The sequence below is a fragment of the Neoarius graeffei genome, chromosome 1 (genome assembly GCF_027579695.1).
Source record: "Neoarius graeffei isolate fNeoGra1 chromosome 1, fNeoGra1.pri, whole genome shotgun sequence".
NCBI classification, from domain to species: domain Eukaryota; kingdom Metazoa; phylum Chordata; class Actinopteri; order Siluriformes; family Ariidae; genus Neoarius; species Neoarius graeffei.
This window is the reverse complement of record NC_083569.1, coordinates 117250989-117272564: the sequence shown is the minus strand read 5'-3', so window position 1 is coordinate 117272564 and position 21576 is coordinate 117250989. Positions and strand designations below refer to the sequence as shown.

Below are 21576 nucleotides of genomic sequence, written 5' to 3'. Positions count from 1 at the left end.
AAAGGTATATCCAGGTTCTAGAGCAACATATGCTCCCATCCAGACGATGTCTCTTTCAGGGAAGACCTTGCATTTTCCAACATGACAATGCCAAACCACATACTGCATCAATTACAGCATCATGGCTGGATAGAAGAAGGGTCTGGGTACTGAACTGGCCAGCCTGCTGTCCAGATCTTTCACCCATAGAAAACATTTGGCGCATCATAAAACGGAAGATACGACAAAAAAAGACCTAAGACAGTTGAGCAACTAGAATCCTACATTAGACAAGAATGGGTTAACATTCCTATCCCTAAACTTGAGCAACTTGTCTCCTCAGTCCCCAGATGTTTACAGACTGTTGTAAAGAGAAAAGGGGATGTCTCACAGTGGTAAACATGGCCTTGTCCCAACTTTTTGAGATGTGGTGTTGTCATGAAATTTAAAATCACCTAATTTTTCTCTTTAAAGGATACATTTTCTCAGTTTAAACATTTGATATGTCATCTATGTTCTATTCTGAATAAAATATGGAATTTTGAAACTTCCACATCATTGCATTCCGTTTTTATTTACAATTTGTACTTTGTCCCAACTTTTTTGGAATCGGGGTTGTACAAAACCCGAGCCCTCGTCATCTTCAGAGCACAAGCCCAAGTCCAGTCCTGAGATGGAGTTGTCTACAGAACCTGAGCCTGAGTCCTCCTTATCTTCAGAGCTCGAACCCAGTCCAGAATTGTCTACAGAGCTCGAACCCAAATCCAATCTTGAGTCCCCGTCAGCTTCAGAGCCCGAGCCCAGTCCAGAGTACATGTTGTATTCAGAGCCCAAGTGCAGTCCAGAGTCCACGTCAAGTCCTGAGTCCACATCAAGTCCTGAGGTCAAGCTTACTCCTAGCCAAGAACCCAAGTCGTGCCCAGAGCCTGAGCCCGAACCCCCACCAGGGCCAAGTATTATGGATTTTCACTCCTGGAGGGAGCTCTTTGGGAGGGGGTTCTGTAAGTCCTGTGCGCTGTGGCACATGCACCAAAAGGCACGTCTCAGGCTGTGCACGCACTGAGTGAGCTTCAGCACGTGTGCCGTAAACAAGGTGCAACCTGTTCTCAATTAGTGAACTAAGTGTTGGGCTATCTAAGGACTGCGTTGATGCAAAGATGATGCAAAGTACTACGCCACATTCAGTGTGCATTACCAAGCCTTGTTTCCCGTGTTTCTGGTTGTCTTGGTTTCTGGACTCCTATTTCTAGTTCTCATTTTCGTTCTTGTTTTGACTCCGATATCCTGTTTGTGCCTCGACTGACCATTCACCTGTTTTCTCATTTATGACCGTGCCTACCATTTTGGACTGTTTGCCGTTGTGTGTTTCATGCACTTCATGTATATATCGCACTGTGTTAAAAGAAACACTTCTACACTTACATCCACCTCTCTCGCGCACCTGACAGTGCCACGTGTAGAGGTTACAGCACAAAACACAGTTCTTCATGTTTAGCTTCTTGTAGTAGGAACTGTGACCGATAAACAAGAAACTATTTACTGAATGTCAGTGCATAAACATTACAATAAACGCTAATTGTGAAAATAATTACAGACAATTTTATATGAATATCTAAAACTTAGTAAAAACCAAACCAAATCATACGGCATTTCACATGTGAAAGTTCAAACCTTGTTTTAAAAAGAGGGTGGGGCAGAAAAAACATAAATCTTGATCACCTAGGTGCACAATATAGAAGCCCATTTCTGGCACATTGGGGAATTTTATTTATTTATTTATTGCATGTCAATAGCACAGAATATCAAATGTAACGAGTGAGCTCAAAGTTCTGACTTTATCTCAAAATTACTTCCATAGACCCATCATCATATGCCCAAAGTTTGAGGTAAGAAGTCAAAATATTGAGATCATAAAATTTAGACATACTGCTGTTGCAAAAAAAAAAGACAATGGGGGTGGGTCACATTTGTTCATCAGATGTACTTTTTTTTAAATAATGGTTTTATTAAAACAGGACGTTACAATTTTACATGCAACTGATGCAATCATGATGGTTTCTGGTTACTGATAACTTCAACCCAAAGACATAATAACAAGCTCGTTACATGGGCAGCTGTATAACAATAAATAAAAGGAGGACGACCTCTTATCTTTCAGTCTATTCCTCTACAACAAGAAAATCAAAAAATTTATTCACCCGATGCTGTGGTAGGTTCTTTCTCTCTCTCTCTCTCTCTCTCTCTCTCTCACACACACACACTTTTGGGTGTTTGTTTTGAGATAAGATTTTCCTTTATTGATCCCCATGAGGAGAAATTCAGGTGTTGCAGCAGCTCAAGTATCATTTTCAATCATTTTTCAATCTGCTACTCTCTCTCTCTCTCTCTCTCTGTAATCCAGTGGCTTCACCTCATCCTATAATTCTTTCGAACAGAACCCCCCCGACAGCACTGAGGCTGAATTCTGAAGTGTCCTGTTAGTTACTAAACATGCTCACTACATATGGGAGAACAATGGGATGCACTTTATACAAAATAGATAAATTTTTTATTCTATGAAGAAAATGAAGGGGGAAAATGCTGTTCTTCTCAGGGGAAATTCACATATTTCACATGTAAATATCTTGTTCGGATGTGAACTAATATGTGGAAAATAAGTGAATCAGGTATGAAATCACGTGAAAATAAAATCACAGGCACTACATGTAAAAATTCAACTCATTGGGTGAAATATGTGATGTTCATGTGACTTTTCTGTCAGAGTTTTGGGTGTTATGGTTTAAAAAAAAATAAAATAAAAAATATTGGTTAATAATGGACACAAACTGGTCAAAAAAGTTTCCCCACAGGGAGTTCTTTATTAAGGGCTTCATAAATGGTAGCAATATTTCCCAAGTAAGTGCACAAAAAATAATCAGTTCAGATCAGATTTACTCTGTGTGAACATAATAATAATAAAATAATAATAATTAATTAATAATAATAATAATATAATAATAATAATAATAATAATTATTATTATTATTATAGATTAGATAAAACTTTATTGATCCCTTTGGGTGGGTTCCCTCAGGGAAATTAAGATTCCAGCAGCATTATTACAGATAAACAGAGAAAATAAATAGAGAAAACTTCTAGATAAATTAAAAAAAAAAAAAATATATATATATATATATATATATATATATATATATATATATATATACACAAATATAAAAAGAATAAGATATGGGGAAGGGGGGAAGGAGGGAAAAAAGGGGGGGGCGGTGGCAGGAGAGATATTGCACATTGTCTGGTATTGCTTATTGTTAGGCTAGGCTACTGCTCCTTCCCATTCTCTGTCCTCCTGTTACCCCTCCTCCCCAGAGAGGAGTTGTACAGTCTAATGGCGTGAGGGACAAAGATGTTTTTGAGTCTGTTCATCCTGCACTTGGGAAGGAGCATTCTGTCACTGAACAGGCTCCTCTGATTGCTGATGACGGTGTGCAGAGGGTGACTGGCATCGTCCATGATGTTCAATAGTTTGTCCATAGACCTCTTCTCTGACACCGTCACCAGAGTCTCCAGCTTCATGCCGACCACAGAGCCGGCCCGCCTGATCAGTTTGTTCAGCCTGGATGTGTCCTCCTTGGATGTGCTGCCCCCCCAGCACACCACGGTGTAAAACAGAACACTGGCGACCACAGACTGATAGAACATCCACAGGCGTTTCCTGCAGATGTTAAAGGGCTGCAGCCTCCTAAAGGCCCGGTCCCACTGCACTTACGGATGCAAAGAGGATGTAAAACGTAAAAAAATCTTTGCCATCCGTTGGAAAATGCTATGCATCCGTTGTGTACTCATTGCATACGTGCTTCATACGCTCTATCCATCGAGCATCCGTCCACTGTAATTTCATCCACGCAAAAAGTTTTGAGCTGCACAAAACTTTTAGAACGGATGAACTTTCCGCCGTGTACGATGTAAATCAGCGACATATACGAGCAACAAACGTTCTATGTCCGTCATCATCCGTTAAACGTCTGCTGTATCCTCTCTGCATCCTCTGGGCATCCTCGCAACTCACATCCACTGCAGCTAAAAACGGAAAGAGGGAGGAAAGATAAGGTACATGAAACATCTATTCATCGTTAGTAGCACGGAAATAGAATGGATGTAAGCGTATGCATCTCGTATATAAAGTATTCAAAACGGACAAAGCGTTTATATCTGGGATGTATCTCGTATATTTAGGATGTCTGGAGTATGTCTAGAGTATGTAGAAGGACACCTAGCGGACAATCGATATTTTGTATAAAAAGGGGGAGAAAATCATCTAGTAGTAGAGATGTATCGATGTAGCCGCCAGCACGTCTTTCCGCTTTATGCTGACGGCATGCGTGCTGCATCCCTTTATATCCGCGGAGCAGACGCAATTCATACCCCCCGCATGCGCAGTGAACGGTCTGCATCCGATATACATCCGCGCAACATCCCCTTTGTTTCCGTTAGGCGTACGTGATGCATCCCCTTCATCTGCTATGCATCCGCTCTTTCTGCTATGCATCCGCTTCTCAGTTATCACCGGTAACCCCTTCGGAGCTGTCATCCACTTCCATCCGCTTTCATCCGCTAGGCTTCCTATGAACATGCGTTTAACATCCCCGCTATATACTACCCACGTCCGTTCTTTTCCGTTCTGTTTTCGCAAATTTTCGCCAGTTTGTCCATTTCTGAAGCGGATGAAAACGGATAGAGCCACCCCCGAAATTTTGCTCGTCCGCTGTGTCCTTTTTGCATACGTTTTGTGTCCATCGGCCAGTGGGACCGGGCCTTAAGGAAGTATAGCCTGCTCTGTCCCTGTATAAGTGTTTGGTGTTGCAAGTCCAGTCCAGCTTGCTGTCCAGCCACAACTCGAGGTACTTGTAGGAATCCACAGCCTCCACCTCGACTCCCTCAATCAGAACTGGTCGTGACCTTGGTCTGGACCTCCCAAAGTCAATGATCAGCTCCTTGGTCTTCAAGGTGTTGAGCTGCAGATGGTTCCTGTTGCACCACACAGCAAAGTCCCTCACCAGGCTCCTATACTCCTCCTCTCTGTCATCACTGATACACCCAACGATGGCTGTATCATCGGCAAACTTCTGAATGTGACACAGCTCCGAGTTGTAGCAGAAGTCCATGGTGTACAGGGTGAAAAGAAGAGGGGCCAGCACCGTGCCCTGGGGTGCTCCGGTGCTGCTAATCACAGTGTCAGACGTGATGTCCTTCAGCCTGATGTACTGCAGCCTTTCAGTGAGGTAGCTGGAGATCCAGGTGACCAGGCAGGAGTCCACTCGCATCCTGTTGAGTTTGTCCTGAAGCAATAGGGGCTGGATGGTGTTGAAGGCACTCGAGAAGTCCAAGAAGAGGATCCTCACTGTGCCATTTCCCTTATCCAGATGCGAGTGGGCTCGGTGTAGCAGGTAGAGGATGACGTCTTCCACACCGACACCTGCCCGGTATGCAAACTGCAGACAGTCCTGGGCACATTGTACCTGGAGTCTGAGGAGGCTGAGGAAGAGCCGCTCCAATGTCTTCATCAGATGTGAAGTAAGAGTCACCGGTCGGAAGTTGGTCAGCTCGCTGGGCCGATTCTTTTTGGGAACTGGAACGATACATGATGTCTTCCAGAGGGTTGGCACTCTCCCCAGCTGCAGGCTGAGGTTGAAGATGCATTGGAGTGGTTCACCCAGTTCAGCAGCACAGGTCTTCAGTAGTCGGGGACACACCTTGTCCAGGCCTGCTGCTTTCCTGGGGTGAAGCTTCCTCAGTTGACCTCTGACCTGGTCTGCAGTAATGCATGGAGGAGTCTGAGTTGAGGTGGGGGAGGAGGGGGCTGCTGTGATGACTGGGGGGAGGTGTGTTGAGGGAAGAAGGAGAGATGGCTGCAGTGAGGGGGAGGGTGGGGGGCGTAGCTGGTTGAACCAATTTGAAAAAGTCATTCAACTCATTCGCCCTCTCCACTGTCCCCTCAATGACTCTGGTCTTTGTATTGTGGCCTGTGATGGTTTTCACACCTTCCCAGACCTCCCTCATGCTGTTCTCCTTCAGCTTCTGCTCCACCTTTCTCCTGTAGCTGTCCTTAGCTTCCCTCATACACCGTTTTACCTCCTGCTGTGCTGCTTTCATTGCCTCCCTATCCCTGCTCCTGAAGGCGGCCTTCTTCCTGTTGAGGACAGCTTTGACTTCTTGTGTTACCCATGGCTTGTTATTAGGGTAACACCGTACAGTCTTAGCAGGGGAGACCACGTCTGCACAGAAGTTAAGGTAATCCATCAGACAGTGTGTCAGCCCCTCTATATCCTCACAGTGTGGGCCAAGCAGCACATCCCAGTCTGCGATGTCATAACAGTCCCTGAGGGCATCTTGCATTTCAGGGGACCACCTCCTGATGGAGCTAGTTGTTGCAGGCTGCCTTTGAACCAGGGGGGTGTACTTCGGCTGTAGAAGAACCAGGTTGTGGTCAGACTTCCCTAGTGGGGGGAGGGGTGTGACTCTGTATGCATCCCTCACATTAGCATACAGCAAGTCAATTGTCCTCTTGTTCCTTGTTGGACAATCCACAGCCTGGTAAAAAGCAGCCAAAGTAGAGTCCAAAGTAGCATGATTGAAGTCCCCAGAAATGATGATAAATGCCTCAGGGTGCTGTGTCTGCAGCCTTGCTGTGAAAGAGTGAATCCTCTCACATGCAGCGGCTGCATCTGCCCTCAGAGAGATGTAAACACAGATGGTGATCACGTGACTGAACTCCCTCGGGAGATAATATGGCCGCAGGCTAACGGCTAGCAGCTCCAAGTCCTGGCAACATAAAACTGTCTTTACGGAGATATGTCCCGGGTTACACCAGCGGTTATTCACATAAGTCCCCCACCTTTACTTTTCCCACGTGTTAGTGTCTCTGTCAGCTCTCACAGCAGTCAATCCCCACAGGTCCACGCTGTGTTAGCCACGTCTCCGTAAAGATAAATAAGGTGCTCTCCCAGTAAATCCGCTGGTTGTTCAGAGCGGAAAGCTCGTTGACTTTATTCAGCAGAGTTTTCACATTCCCCATGATAACGGAGGGAATGGATGGTTTGTAGCACCGCCGGTTGTCCGCTAGCCTAGCCTTTAGCTTAGCTCCAGCCTTGCAGCCCCTGGGTTTCCTCCTCAGCTCGGCCGGGATGGGGTGTCGTATCCTGGCTTATCCCATTGTTTTCAGGGCCAGCAGCTCCTCTCTCGAATAAGTGAGAAAACTGGCTCCTGGTTGCGTGTTAAAGTTAAATATATACATGTTATATAGTAAAAACACACTATATCTTCGTAAGAAGAGCAGAAAAGTAAAAAAAAAAGTGGAAAAAAAGAGGTTTAAAGAGCTAAAAACTACAGAGCTACTGGAGAGGCAGCCATCTCACGCAGCGCCCATAAGTAATGATTATTTATTATTATTATTATTATTATTATTATGACAAATTAGATCCACAAATAAAGAGATTGGGATTTGCCAGTGTTCTTCTTGAGGAAAAATAGATTGTTGCTTACAGTGTTTAAGTGGTGATAATCAGAGGCTCTAAATTTTTACCTCCATCATTGACACAGGGGCTGAAGAATGGATAAAGTTTTTCAGTGAAATTCTGACCAGTGAAAGAGTAGATGTGAGATTTTGCACCAACATCATAGAAGGAGATCAGACCCTCCTCATAATCCACAAACACCCCCACCTTCTGAGGAGCCTGTTTCAAGGAGAGGGAGACAGAGGGAGAGTCCAGAGCCTCATATTCAGTCTCATTCCTCAGCCACACACTCCACTGCCCAAATTTAGGTCTGGCTGTAATCTCTCCTTTCCTGTTAATGGACTCTCTGGCCACTCCTAAATCCCACTCAGTGTTCCCTCTGACCTGCACCTCATAGTAAAATCTCCCTGAGGAGAATCCCTCCTTTCCCAGCACACAGGGGCAATGATCAAACCTCTCTGGGTTATCAGGGAGATTCTGTCTCTTGCCTCCATCTTTCACTTGTTTCCTATCATCAGACAGGATGAGATCAGGATGAGCTGTCTCAGGATCCAGAGTCACATCCACTGAGAGACAGAAACACAGTGAACATCAGTTTTATCATTGCACAGTGTGGAACAGTGAAGAAATACATGTTTAGTCATGTGATCAATAAGAGCTCACAAACCTGCATAGTGTTGAATTCTCTTCAGTTCTGTTGGGAAAATAATATTTGCCATTACAGTTTTATTTGGTGAGATTAAATGCTTGATTATTATAAATTACAGCAAATCCTTGTAAATTTGAAAATTTTATTTCATCTTTGAATTAATTTTCTCAAACCAAAGAAATGTCTTTCAGATCAGTAAATACTGACCAGTCGCATCAACCTTCTTCATTTTCTCACTGAGAGTTTCCTGAAGCTGAGACAGAGCTTTCCTCAGAGTCTCCATACTCAGATGAGAGTTAATTGTAACGTCAGTCCAGTCCTGGGTGTGTGGAGGGCTGCACAGTGACGGGTAAATCTACAGTACAGCAGGAGAGAGGAGAAATCCCTCAGCATGGGGACTGCTGTCCTGCAATGTGCTGCATTGCTATTGAGAAACAGAGGGACTCTGACCTGTAGGAGGTGGAGGTGATCCTCAGTGTGTGAGAGTTGCTCCAGCTCAGTGTTTCTCCTCTTCAGCTCAGTGATTTCCTGCTCCAGCTCTTTAATGAACTCTTCAGCCTGCATCTCTGCTGCTTTCTGCTTCTCCTCCATCACCTTAAGCAGCTCAGCCTGACTTCTCTTAATGCAGCGCATCAGAGCCGTGAAGACCTTCAGAGTGTTTGCTTTCTCCTTTTCTATGTTTTTCTAACAGGATAAAAAATAATTTCGCATCAAGTTTTTATACATACGAATTAGATTAAGGACTCAAGGCTGAACAGTAATAAATTATTTTCATGAGGGAGAATTACATTATTGAGTTTGACAGATTGTTGGAGTTCCTGAATCTTCCTCAGTCGGTCTTGAATCATCTTCTGAAAAGCCTCTTGTTTCTTCCCCAAATGATTCTAACAAAAAAAAGAGAGAGATGTGAGGATACAAATTACAGTAAATTATTTGATTAATTGTCGGATGCAAAAATTATAAGTAAATGTTATTCATGTATCTAAATGTCCCTCACCTTCTTGTTTCCACTCTCCTCCTCTATAGGAACAGTGTTGTGAGTTTTGTGGTCAGTCTCAGTACAGAACTGACACACACACGTCTGGTCATCTCTACAGAACAGCTCCAGGGGTCTCTCATGTTTCTGGCAGATGTAGTCCTCGAGGTTCTCCACAGGATCCAACAGTTTGTGCTTCATGAGTTTGGGTGTAGATTTATGGAGCATCAGATGAGTGTTACAGAAAGAAAGTCCACAATGCAGACAGGACTTCAGAGCCTCCAGCTTTTCCTCAGTGCAGGAGTCACACAGAACCTTCTTCATCTTAGAGGGAACCTGATCTGCAGCACTGCTGGATTTCACCTGAACTGACTTCTTAAACTGAGCAACCAGTCCAGAGATGAATGTATTCACACGGAGCTCAGATCTGTTAGGGAAATCCTGTTTACACACTGGACACTGGCCGTGTAAACTGTTGTCCCAACACTTTGTGAGACACATCTTACAGAAGTTGTGTCCACATGAAGTCGTGACTGGATCAGTGAACACATCCAGACAGATGGCGCACTGGAGCTGGTCTTCAAAAGGGAAACTGCTGGAGGAAGCCATAACTGATACAAGAAACAAACAGATGTCATGAGGATAATCTGACACCATAAAAATCCAAATCACTGAATTTAACATTTTAAAGCTGCATATTTGGTAGAATTTATTTATTTATAAAAAGTCACTGAGATGTCCTTCATACAATGGCTGTATACAGTAGTGCTTGAAAGTTTGTGAACCCTTTAGAATTTATGCAGAAATATAGAAAATATGACCTAAAACATCTTCAGATTTTCCCGCAAGTCCTAAAAGTCGATAAAGAGAACCCAGTTAAACAAATGAGACAAAAATATTATACTTGGTCATTTATTTATTGAGGAAAATGATCCAATATTACATATCTGTGAGTGACAAAAGGATGTGAACCTTTGCTTTCAGGATCTGGTATGACCCCCTTTTGCAGCAATAACTGCAACTAAACGTTTCCGGTAACTGTTGATCAGTTCTGCACACCAGCTTGGAGGAATTTTAGCCCATTCCTCCATACAGAACAGCTTCAACTCTGGGATGTTGGTGGGTTTCCTCAAATGAACTGCTCGCTTCAGGTCCTTCCACAACATTTCGATTGGATTAAGGTCAGGACTTTGACTTGGCCATTCCAAAACATTAACTTGATTCTTCTTTAATCATTCTTTGGTAGAACAACTTGTGTGCTTAGGGTTGTTTGCTTTGCTGCATGACCCACCTTCTCTTGAGATTCAGTTCATGGACAGATGTCCTGACGTTTTCCTTTAGAATTAGCTGGTATAATTCAGAATTCATTGTTCCATCAATGATGGCGGGGTGGCACGGTGGTGTAGTGGTTAGCGCTGTCACCTTAGAGCAAGAAGGTCCGGGTTTTAGCCCCGTGGCCGGCAAGGGCCTTTCTGTGCGGGTTTGCATGTTCTCCCCATGTCCACGTGGGTTTCCTCCGGGTGCTCCGGTTTCCCCCACAGTCCAAAGACATGCAGGTTAGGTTAACTGGTGACTCTAAATTGACCATAGGTGTGAATGTGAGTGTGAATGGTTGTCTGTGTCTATGTGTCAGCCCTGTGATGACCTGGCGACTTGTCCAGGGTGTACCCCGCCTTTCGCCCGTAGTCAGCTGGGATAGGCTCCAGCTTGCCTGCGACCCTGTAGAACAGGATAAAGCGGCTAGAGATAATGAGATGAGAAGTTCTATTTTGGTCTCATCCATCCACAAAACATTTTTCCAGTAGCCTTCTGGCTTGTCCATGTGATCTTTAGCAAACTGCAGATGAGCAGCAATGTTCTCTTTGGAGAGCAGTGGCTTTCTTCTTGCAACACTGCCATGCACACCATTGTTGTTCAGTGTTCTCCTGATGGGGGACTCATGAACTTTAGCCAAGGTGAGAGAGGCTTTTAGTTGGTTAGAAGTTACCCTGGGATCCTTTGTGACCTCGCCGACTATTACACACCTTGCTCTTGGAGTGATCTTTGTTGGTTGACTACTCCTGGGGAGGGTAACAATGGTCTTGAATTTCCTCCCTTTGTACACAATCTGTCTGACTGTGGATTGGTGGAGTCCAAACTCTTTAGAGATGGTTTTGTAACCTTTTCCATCCGGATGAGCATCAACAATGCTTTTTCTGAGATCTTCAGAAATCTCCTTTTTTCATGCCATGATGCACTTCCACAAACACGTGTTGTGGATATCAAACTTTGATATATCCCTGTTCTTTAAATAAAACAGGATGCCCACTCACACCTGATTGTCATCCCATTGATTGAAAACACTTGACTCTAATTTCACTTTCAAATTAACTGCTAATCCTAGAGGCTCACATACTTTTGCCACTCACAGATCTGTAATATTGGATCATTTTCCTCAATAATTAAATGATCAAGAATAATATTTTTTGTCTCATTTGTTTAACTGGGTTCTCTTTATCTACTTGAAGGACTTGTGTGAAAATGTCATGTTTTAGGTCATATTTATGCAGAAATATAAAAAATTCTAAAGGGTTCACAAACTTTCAGGCACCACTTTACATGCCAACGTATCGGTCATCATGAGTTACATATTTTCTTTTATGAACCATATAAACGACACTAACTAGAGTGCAAACACATTAAACTACTTCGTGTTTTGGTCACAGTCTGTTTTCTGGCATGAGCATTTCATGCTCATTTTATTCAGGTAAAGTTCATTTCGTTAATTCCTATCACTTGGATTCATATTACATTTTATACAAAAAAAAAGAATTATTTTAAATAAACAGCACATTTTTTTATTAAATAAATTATTGCCCAACAAACCTTTTCCCCATGTCTGTATTATGCAAGCAAATTTATCCCCATTCAAATATCCGTCTCATTTGCGTAAATAATGTATTTTTTTTATGAAATTCAAATCCAAAAATACTTATAAGCATATCAGTAATAAGCTGGTTAAGACTGATTGTTTTAACAATACGACCCTGTTCACCTGAGTGTCTCACTTTAACAACCATTCACCAGTAATGGAGGAAATAAAACACCTTACCTGCTTTAATTTTCTCTCCTTTCCTGTTTTTACAGTTTTCTCCTCCCTTATAATTTACCTGCTGTAGTTTTAGTTCCTTAAATTAACACTGGAGAAGTTTCACAGTGAATAAAAATAGTTTTAGAGGATTTGTAGTCGACTTTCTGAAACGTTTTCAATCTAATTTCGTTTCACCTGAACTACAACAGGAAGTCCGGCTCAGCATTCAAGTATGGAGAAAGTGACGTCATCAGGTTTCATTTTTCTCTCATCTCATTATCTCGAGCCGCTTTATCTTTTTATTTTATTCTTCTTATTATTTTTTTAAGGGCAGAGTGATCTTCGCAAACGATTCAACGGCTTCATTTCATGAGGTTTAAAATAATATTTGGACAAGTTGAATTATTTTTCCTGTCTTTTGATCATGTGGAGATATATAACTTTAAATCTTGTAGCTCTTCCTGTGTTTTCCTTTTATGGACTACATTTCCGTATCGGGGATCATTTGGACCAATCAGAGAGCGCCTTCACATCCGGGTATCTGTGGTGAAGGCAGAAATCACTGCTCTGAGGTAAAAACAGCTTCTTCAGGTGAGTTAGCCACATAGCTCGGCTGTACAGGGACTTATTCAATCATTTAGACCGCGCTCGGACTGAAAATAGAGGAATTAACTGTTTATATCACAACATGGATTGTAAAATGTGAATCTTATATCATTACTTATTTTTAATCTTTGTTCTAGTTTCCTTCAGTTATTTGTAAAACTCGGCATATCAGGTGAAAATTCAACTTCAACCCAAACTGCTTGAAACTGGTCTCATTGAATTCAGAATTGATGCAGAACAACAGATTTTTTTTTTTTACAGAATTAAAATATGTTTATATGTTCTTGAGAAATTACAAATCAAAGATTGAAAAAGGCGGCACGGTGGTGTAGTGGTTAGCGCTGTCGCCTCACAGCAAGAAGGTCCGGGTTCGAGCCCCGTGGCCGGCGAGGGCCTTTCTGTGTGGAGTTTGCATGTTCTCCCCATGTCCGCGTGGGTTTCCTCCGGGTGCTCCGGTTTCCCCCACAGTCCAAAGACATGCAGGTTAGGTTAACTGGTGACTCTAAATTGACCGTAGGTGTGAGTGTGGGTGTGAATGGTTGTCTGTGTCTATCTATGTGTCAGCCCTGTGATGACCTGGCGACTTGTCCAGGGTGTACCCCGCCTTTCGCCCGTAGTCAGCTGGGATAGGCTCCAGCTTGCCTGCGACCCTGTAGAACAGGATAAAGCGGCTAGAGATAATGAGACAAGATTGAAAAAACGGCTATGTTTTATATGACAGAATATTGATGATAATATTCACAGCTTTCAGTGCAAACCTCGAAAAAACTGTGTGAGCAACATCCATTAAACAATTCGCATGAATTGAATTGAAATTGACACCCACGTTTCTGACTTCTGGTTTTTATAAGTAAGTAAATTTAATTTATAAAGCACATTTAAAATAGTTTTCACTGACCAAAGTGCTGCACATAGGGTAGCTAAGAAATCAGAAGTAAAATGGACAAACACAAAAAGAAAAGATGCATAGGAGCAATTCCAGCGTTATGGACGTGACACTTGAACTCAAAATGGCAACAAATGACCCAGTGCATGTTTTATTGTCTCCCAGTATTTAAACAGGTGTTGCATATTTTAAGGCTGTACCATACTGGAGAAGTGATAGAACAAGAACAATTCCCATAGTACATCTAGGGCATGCCAGAAAATGCCAATAAAAGATGCGTTATGGATGTGACAGAAAAAGTATCACTTTTCTTGGGTGACTGTACATTTTTATCAAACTCTGTGAAATTGTAAACCTAATGTCGAAATGGAGATATCCATTTGATAGAGGGGTCCAAGGTGAATATTAAAAAATCTTTGTTTAAAATATTTTGTATTTCATGCAGAGTTTCAGAAGGAAAAGTCAGCGTTATGGATGTGACGAAATTCCGTTACGGATGTGACGCGTCTGAAATAGACATGGCATATGTTTAGAAAATCAGCAATTTAACCACCATAACCCTTTGAAAAACTCTCTAAATATCAGCTAAAACTATCAAAGTTCTTAAATAATATTTAGGATGGCTATTGTTTTGCTGTTTTGTGGATTTTAGCATACATTTCTGTGGCTTGTGGCAATAATATAGAATTGTACATGATCAAAGTTGATTTTAGCTTGGGTTTTACATTATAAGAAAGAAAGACTGACAGTGACATATTAGGTTGGTTACAAATTGGTTCAACTTATTCACATCTGTAAAATACAGGCCTAGGTGATATCTCTGGGAGTGGTTTTGATGTATTACATGTTGCTTTATTTTTGCATGCTGAGGTTGACATTTACATGGAATTGCCCATTAATAGCTGCAACAAAAATACACATTACAAACACAGAGATTGACAGATAGACAAAGAGGCCAGAATTACACAAACAACAAATAAACAGCAACATTGAATAACACCCACTACAAAAAGAACTAGAGAATGGGCAGCTAAAGCCTAGGTCACAACCGGCCGTACGTGCTCCTACGGCCGGTCTACGTGCAAGAAACGCAGGAGGGCGTGCTGTGTGACGTGCTGATTTTCGAGCCGTAGACTGGCCGCAGACCGGCCGCAGAGGGTCTTTGTCATGTCAAACAAACTCTACAGGCGCTTATGTTTTTTCAGGTTGCAAGACAAACTTATGGCCAATGTGCGTCTTTCTCCACGAACAAAAAAACCGCAGCGATTTGGGAAACACCAAAAATCGCACGGCCAAAAAATCGTACGTCCGGTTGTGACCTAGGCTTAAGAGGATGCAAAAGCCAGTGAGTAGAGGTGAGTTTTGAGCCTGGATTTAAAAGAGGAGATAGAGGGGGCGAATCTCATGTCTGGGGGCAAACAGTTCCACAGACTTGGAGCCGCTACTGCAAATGCCCCATCACCTTTTTGTTTGAGGTGAGTCTGGGGCACATGGAGGGGACCTAGGTGCAGGGGGTGGTTTCAGAATATCTGAGATGTAAATAGGGGCTTGACCATGCAGCGCCTTGTAGACTATTAGTAGGACTTTAAATATCATTTAAAATATCGTTCCAAACACTAAGATCTCAATATTTTCATTAAAAACAACTACAGTTATATTCTACAAATAGTTATTTATTTAAATGAATCAGTTTGATTTGAAAAAATAAGTAGGTAAAGCTATGAAAACTCACTTCAAGGTTTCCCGTGAATCATAACATCAAAATTTTACGTCCACTAGTTTTGCTGAATCCTTCATCAGAAGCAGTGAGAGCGAGAGAACATCCCAATAAAAGTTATCTGATTGATATTGATGAGTCATCCATTGGGAAACTGATCAGGAGAGAGAGAGTACCTGACCGCTTTCCCGTGACTCAGAAAGAAAAGCACTGGCAGTTTCCTGACGTCACGCGAGCAGAGTTTTTACTCTGTTGTACCAACTTCAACCTGCCGTTACTTCCAAAATACTGAACAGATCTTAACAAGATACATTTCTTTGGAAAGCAGAGATTCTAAACATTTTTACTGATAGTATTCACGATAGAAAATATTCAAGAGTTAAGCAATGACAGATTTGGAAACTTAGATGAGCGTCTGCATGCATAATTTTCACAGCACCGACAGCGAGCATCTGATACGCCTCGTTAAATTGCTCTGGCTTTTCAGTTCGACCGTTAGGGATCCTCGAGCGGATTTATTCTCAAACTTATTTTAACCTTTTCCAACATAATGTGTACAGTTGTATACATGAAGTTCCAAAGCATTTTTCCTCGTGTCCGAAGGGGTTAAGTAAAAGTAGTCGCAGATTTCAAAAATCAAACTTTCGTTTTCGGAGACCAAATGGTGTTCGAGAAAAATGAATTTTCTTTAAAATGTCAGATGGGCTTCCTGCAGGGGTGATGTATGTGTTGACATCATGTAGCGGTTGCTTGGAGCAGCTCAGGTGTTTATATTCTCTATTTACATAGTAGTTTTGCTAGTTTTAGAAGTATTTTACCAAATTGATCAGTTTATAAATAAGTATGCCTCATTGTGTAGCATATAAATGCCACAATGATGGTAAGAGTGGCAAATGTCATGTCATGCTGCACTTTGAGCCATTTTAAACCAAGATTTTAGATTGTGCAGCCATACACACTACACAAACCCACACTCCACATACTTTGCTACACACATGTTCTGTAGATCATGTCAAAAAAGATTTTGCAGCATGAGGTCTCATGTCTGATACAGTTTCTGTTGGTGACACTCCGTTCCAGCTGATCAAGCACACTTTGCATTTTTTTCTGTGGAAATGCAGTCTATTTCCAGCTTGTGCTGTTTTTAGCATCACTGTGGCATTTATATGCTACACAATGAAGCATACAGTGCCTTGAAAAAGTATTCATACCCCTTGAACTTTTTCACATTTTTCCACCTTACAACCACGAACTTAAGTTTTTTATTGAGATTTTATGTGATAGACCAACACAGAGTAGCACATAATTGTGAAGTGAAATGAAAATGATAAATGGTCTTCAAAATTTTAAGCAAATAAAAATCTGAAAAATGTGGTGTGCATTAGTATTCAGCCCCCTGTACTCTGATACCTCTAAATACAATCCAGTGCAATCAATTGCCTTCAGAAGTCATCTAATTAGTTAATAGAGTCCTACTGTGTGTAATTTACTCTCAGCATAAATACACTTGTTCTGTGAAGGCCTCAGTGGTTTGTTAGAGAACACTGAAAAACAAACAGCATCATGAAGACCAAAGAACTCACCAGACAGGTCAGAGATAAAGTTCTGGAGAAGTTTAAAGCAGGGTTAGGTTATAAAAAAATATCCCAAGCTCTGAACATCTCAAGAAGCACTGTTTAATCCATCATTCAAAAAATGGAAAAATTATGGCACAACTGCAAACCTACCAAGACATGGCCGTCCACCTAAACTGACAGAGCGAGCAAGGAGAGCACTGGTCAGAGAAGCAGCTAAGAGGCCCATGATCACTCTGGAGGAGCTGCAGAAATCCACAGCTCAGGTGGGAGAATCTGTGCACAGGACAAGTATAAGTCGTACACTCCACAAATCTGGCCTTTTTGGAAGAGTGGCAAGAAGAAAGCCATTGTTGAAAGACAGGCATAAGAAGTCCCGTTTTCAGTTTGCCAGAAACCATGTAGGGGACACAGCAAACATGTGGAAGAAGGTGCTTTGGTCAGATGAGACCAAAGTTGAACTTTTTGGCCTAAATGCAAAGCGCTATGTGTGGCGGAAAACTAACACTGCTCATAACCCTGCACACACCATCCCCACTGTGAAACATGGTGGCGGCAGCATCATGCTATGGGGATGCTTTTCTTCAGCAGGGACAGGGAAGCTGGTCAGAGTTGATGGGAAGATGGATGGAGCTAAATACAGGGCAATCCTGGAAGAAAACCTATTGGAGGCTGCAAAAGACTTGAGACTGGGAAGGAGCTTCACCTTCCAGCAAGACAATGACCCTAAACATACAGCCAGAGCTACAATGGAATGGTTTAGATCAAAGAATATTCATGTGTTAGAATGGCCCGGTCAAAGTCCAGACCTAAATCCCATTGAGCATCTGTGGCAAGACTTGAAAATTGCTGTTCACTGACGCTCTCCATCCAATCTGGCTGAGCTTGAGCTATTTTGCAAAGAAGAATGGGCAAAAATTTCAGTGTCTAGATGTGCAAAGCTGGTAGAGACATACCACAAAAGACTTGCAGCTGTAATTACAGCAAAAGGTGGCTCTACAAAATATTGACACAGGGGGGCTGAATACTAATGCACATCACATTTTTCAGATTTTTATTTGTTTAAAATTTTGAAGAACATCATTTTCGTTTCACTTCACAATTATGTGCTACTCTGTGTTGGTCTATGACAAAATCTCAATAAAAAAAACATTTAAGTTTGTGGTTGTATGGTGGAAAAATGTGAAAAAGTTCAAGGGGTATGAATACTTTTTCAAGGCACTGTACTTATTTAAAAACTGATAAATTTGGTAAAATACTTCTAAAACTAGCAAAACTATGATGTAAACAGAGAATATAAACAGCTGAGTTGCTCTAAGTGACCGCGACACGACATCATCGCATACGTCACCACTGCAGGAAGCCTATCTGGCATCTCATCTCATTTTTCTAGCCGCTTTATCCTGTTTTACAGGGTCGCAGGCAATTTGGAGCCTATCCCAGCTGACCACGGGTGAAAGGCGGGGTACACCCTGGACAAGTCGCCAGGTCATCACAGGGCTGACACATAGACGCAGACAACCATTCACACTCACACCTACAGTCAATTTAGAGTCACCAGTTAACCTAACCTGCATGTCTTTGGGGGAAACCGGAGCACCCAGAGGAAACCCACGCGGACACGGAGAGAACATACAAACTCCGCACAGAAAGGCCCTTGCCAGCCACGGGGCTCGAACCCGGACTTTCTTGCTGTGAGGCGACAGCGCTAACCACTACACCACCGTGCTGCCCCCCCCATCTGGCATTTTAAAGAAAATTCATTTTTCTTAAACAGTATTTGGTCTCTGAAAATGAAAGTTTGATTTCTGAAATCTGTGATTACTTTTACTTAAAATAAGTTTTAGAATAAATCTGCTGGAGGATTCCTTTAAATATTTTAGTTTACAAGACTAAACATAAATTGACTGTTGATTTCAGCTGACAAATATAGGTAATTTAACATCTTTAGAGCTTTTCCCTGATGTTTACTTTCAGAGTTCTTAAAAATGATAGTTAATTGACTTTATATGAAAACATCACACAGTACAAGAGGACCTTTGCAAGAATACACTACTACTGCATCTCAAACAATTAGAATATTATGAAAAAGTTCTTTTTTTGTCATTTAATTCAAAAAGGTAAACTTTCATATATTCTATATTCATTACATGTAAAGTGAAGTTTCAAGGCTTTTTTTGTTTTAATTTTTATGATAATGGCTTATAGCACATGAAAATCAGAAAGCCAGTTTCTTAAATTATTAGAATATTTGTGAAAATCAATCAAGAAAGGATTTACAAAACAGAAATGTCCAACTTCTGAAACATGTGTTCATTCAAACACTCAATACTTGGTTGAAGTTACTTTACCATGAATTACTGTATCAATGGGGTGCACTGCAAAAAGTAAAATCTAACCAAGATTAAATATCTTAAATCAGGACAAAATATGCTTGTTATTTGTCTGCCAAGATAATTCTCCTTTCCAGGTAGGTTTTGTGTAAGAGTATTTCACTTACTTTAAGCACTTTTTCCCTCAATTATCTTAATAAGGTATTATAACTTGTTATTGAGTTTTTATTACTGGTTATGAGTAAGTTCTGTCTTAAAATGAGAGTTACCATAATTTCATCAGTGTTATATTAACCATGACAAGTTTGTCAAAGTCAGAATTTCTTATTTCAATCATCTTATCCTTTCTTTTAATCTCTTAACACAAAACAGATAACTAAATTAAATGAATTGTTGTATTGTCAATCTGGCAACAAAAATAGGCTACAAAATGGATTGGTTTGTTGTTCTGATTTTGATTTATTTGGCGGTCTCAGTTGGTATAAACACTTACTTAAACAGAGCACACCAATATGCCCAGATGAAATAATCAAACTATTGGTTGGGGGACAAAGTATCTAGCATGTTAAAGTGAGTAGTACAAATCTACTTGTTTACACTAGTTTTAAGACATCTGTGGGGTTTCTAAAGCTAGATATATTTACTTGTTTTTAAAAATCTTGCCAAGTCAAATTTTCTTGTTCTGTTGGCAGATAATTTTGCTTGTTTTAAGTAAAATATTCCTCATTTTATTACTTTTTTTTCTTGTTTTTGTAAGCCGGGTTTTTGCAGTGTGTGGCATGGAGGCAATCAGCCTGTGACACTGCTGAGGTGTTGTTGAAGCCATGGTTGCTTTGGTAGCGGCCTTCAGCTCTTCTGTATTTTTGGGTCGGGTGTTTCTCATCTTCCTTTTGACAGTACCCCATAGATTCTCAGGTGAGTTGGCTGTCCAATCAAGCACAGTAATATCATTGTCAGCAAACCATTTGGTAGTAGTTTTGGCATGGTGGGCAGGTGCCAAGTCATGCTGGAAAAGGAACTCAGGATCTCCATAAAGCTTGTCAGCAGATGAAAGCATGAAGCGCTTGACAATCTCCTGGTCAACAGCTGCGTTGATGATGGACTTGATAAAACACAGTGGACCAACACCAGCAGATGACATGGCACCCCAAATCATCACAGACTGCGGAAACTTCACACTGGCCTTCAAACACCTTGGATTCTGTTCCTCTCCACTCTTCCTCCAGACTCTCAGATGTTGATTTCTAAAGGAAATGCAAAATTTACTTTCAAATGAAAAGAGGAGTTTGGACCACTGAGCAACAGTCCAGTTCTTTCTCTTGGGGGGGTTTGTCTGTGAAGGTTCTCAGTTATCCAGGTCATCGTAAACCGTAGGTGCTAAAGAAGGCAACTGGACTTTCTTGAAATTCTTGAAGAAGTTTCACCTCTCATCTGAAAGGCTTTTTCAGTTCAGTCTGATGAGTTGGAAATTCCAGATATTTATCCTCGAGTGGAACAAAAGCAACCCTAAGGAGAGTTGTTAAGGGCGTATGCATTGTTGACCCTCTCAGTCATCCTGTAGGTTGTTAGGGTCACTGGAGGCTGGGTGTGAATGGTGTTTAGCAGCCTTGAGGGTTGTCAGGGTGATCTGTGGGTCGTTGAAGTCAGTGAAGTCTTGGTGTGGATGTGTATTCATTTTTCTGGGAAGTGTGTCAAGGACTGCATTATAGGTGGCTGATAAGTGGTGTCTCAGACCGCCTCCTCTGTTCAGTGATGGTCTTTCCAGGTTGATGAAGATGGCCTCTTTTACTCCTCTTTCAAACCACCTGTCTGCAGAGTACTGGCCTGAGGAACTGGTTCTCCTGTGTTGAGCCATATGCTTGTGAAGCGGTTGTTTCGTTTCTCCAATGTACAGGACTGTGCATTCCTCACTGCATTGAATTGTGTACGCTAAGTTGTCCTGTTTGTGTCTGGGTATTCTGTCCTTAGGGTTGACCAATTTCTGCCTCAGTGTGTTACTGGGTCTGAAGTGTACAGGGATGTTTTATTTGTAGAAGATCCTCCTGAGTTTCTCAAATAATCCAAAAATGTAGAGAATGACAATGTTCTTGCATTTGTTGCTGTTTTCTTCCCTGTCTGTTACATTTCTTTTTGTGGTGTTGACGAAAGCCCAGTTGGGATAACCGCACTTCTGAAGTGTTTCCTTGATGTGTTTGTGCTCCTTCTCTTTTCCCCCTACCATTGTAGGAATGTTCTGAGCCTGGTAATGTAAGGTACTAATGACCCCCGATTTGTG

General features: G+C 41.6%; 1 protein-coding gene across 1 annotated transcript in view; it reads right to left on the bottom strand.

Moving 5' to 3' along the window:
• LOC132886067 (uncharacterized) overlaps window positions 1-12387 on the bottom strand; it is a 43505-nt gene extending 31118 nt beyond the window's left edge. Inside the window, 8 exon segments of the mRNA XM_060920620.1 lie at window positions 7420-7532; window positions 7534-8056; window positions 8158-8184; window positions 8347-8494; window positions 8590-8823; window positions 8928-9023; window positions 9137-9726; window positions 12207-12387. Coding sequence (XP_060776603.1) covers window positions 7420-7532; window positions 7534-8056; window positions 8158-8184; window positions 8347-8494; window positions 8590-8823; window positions 8928-9023; window positions 9137-9724 — 1729 coding nt within the window. The 5' untranslated portion in view covers window positions 9725-9726; window positions 12207-12387.
• Between the last annotated feature and the right edge of the window lie 9189 nt (window positions 12388-21576).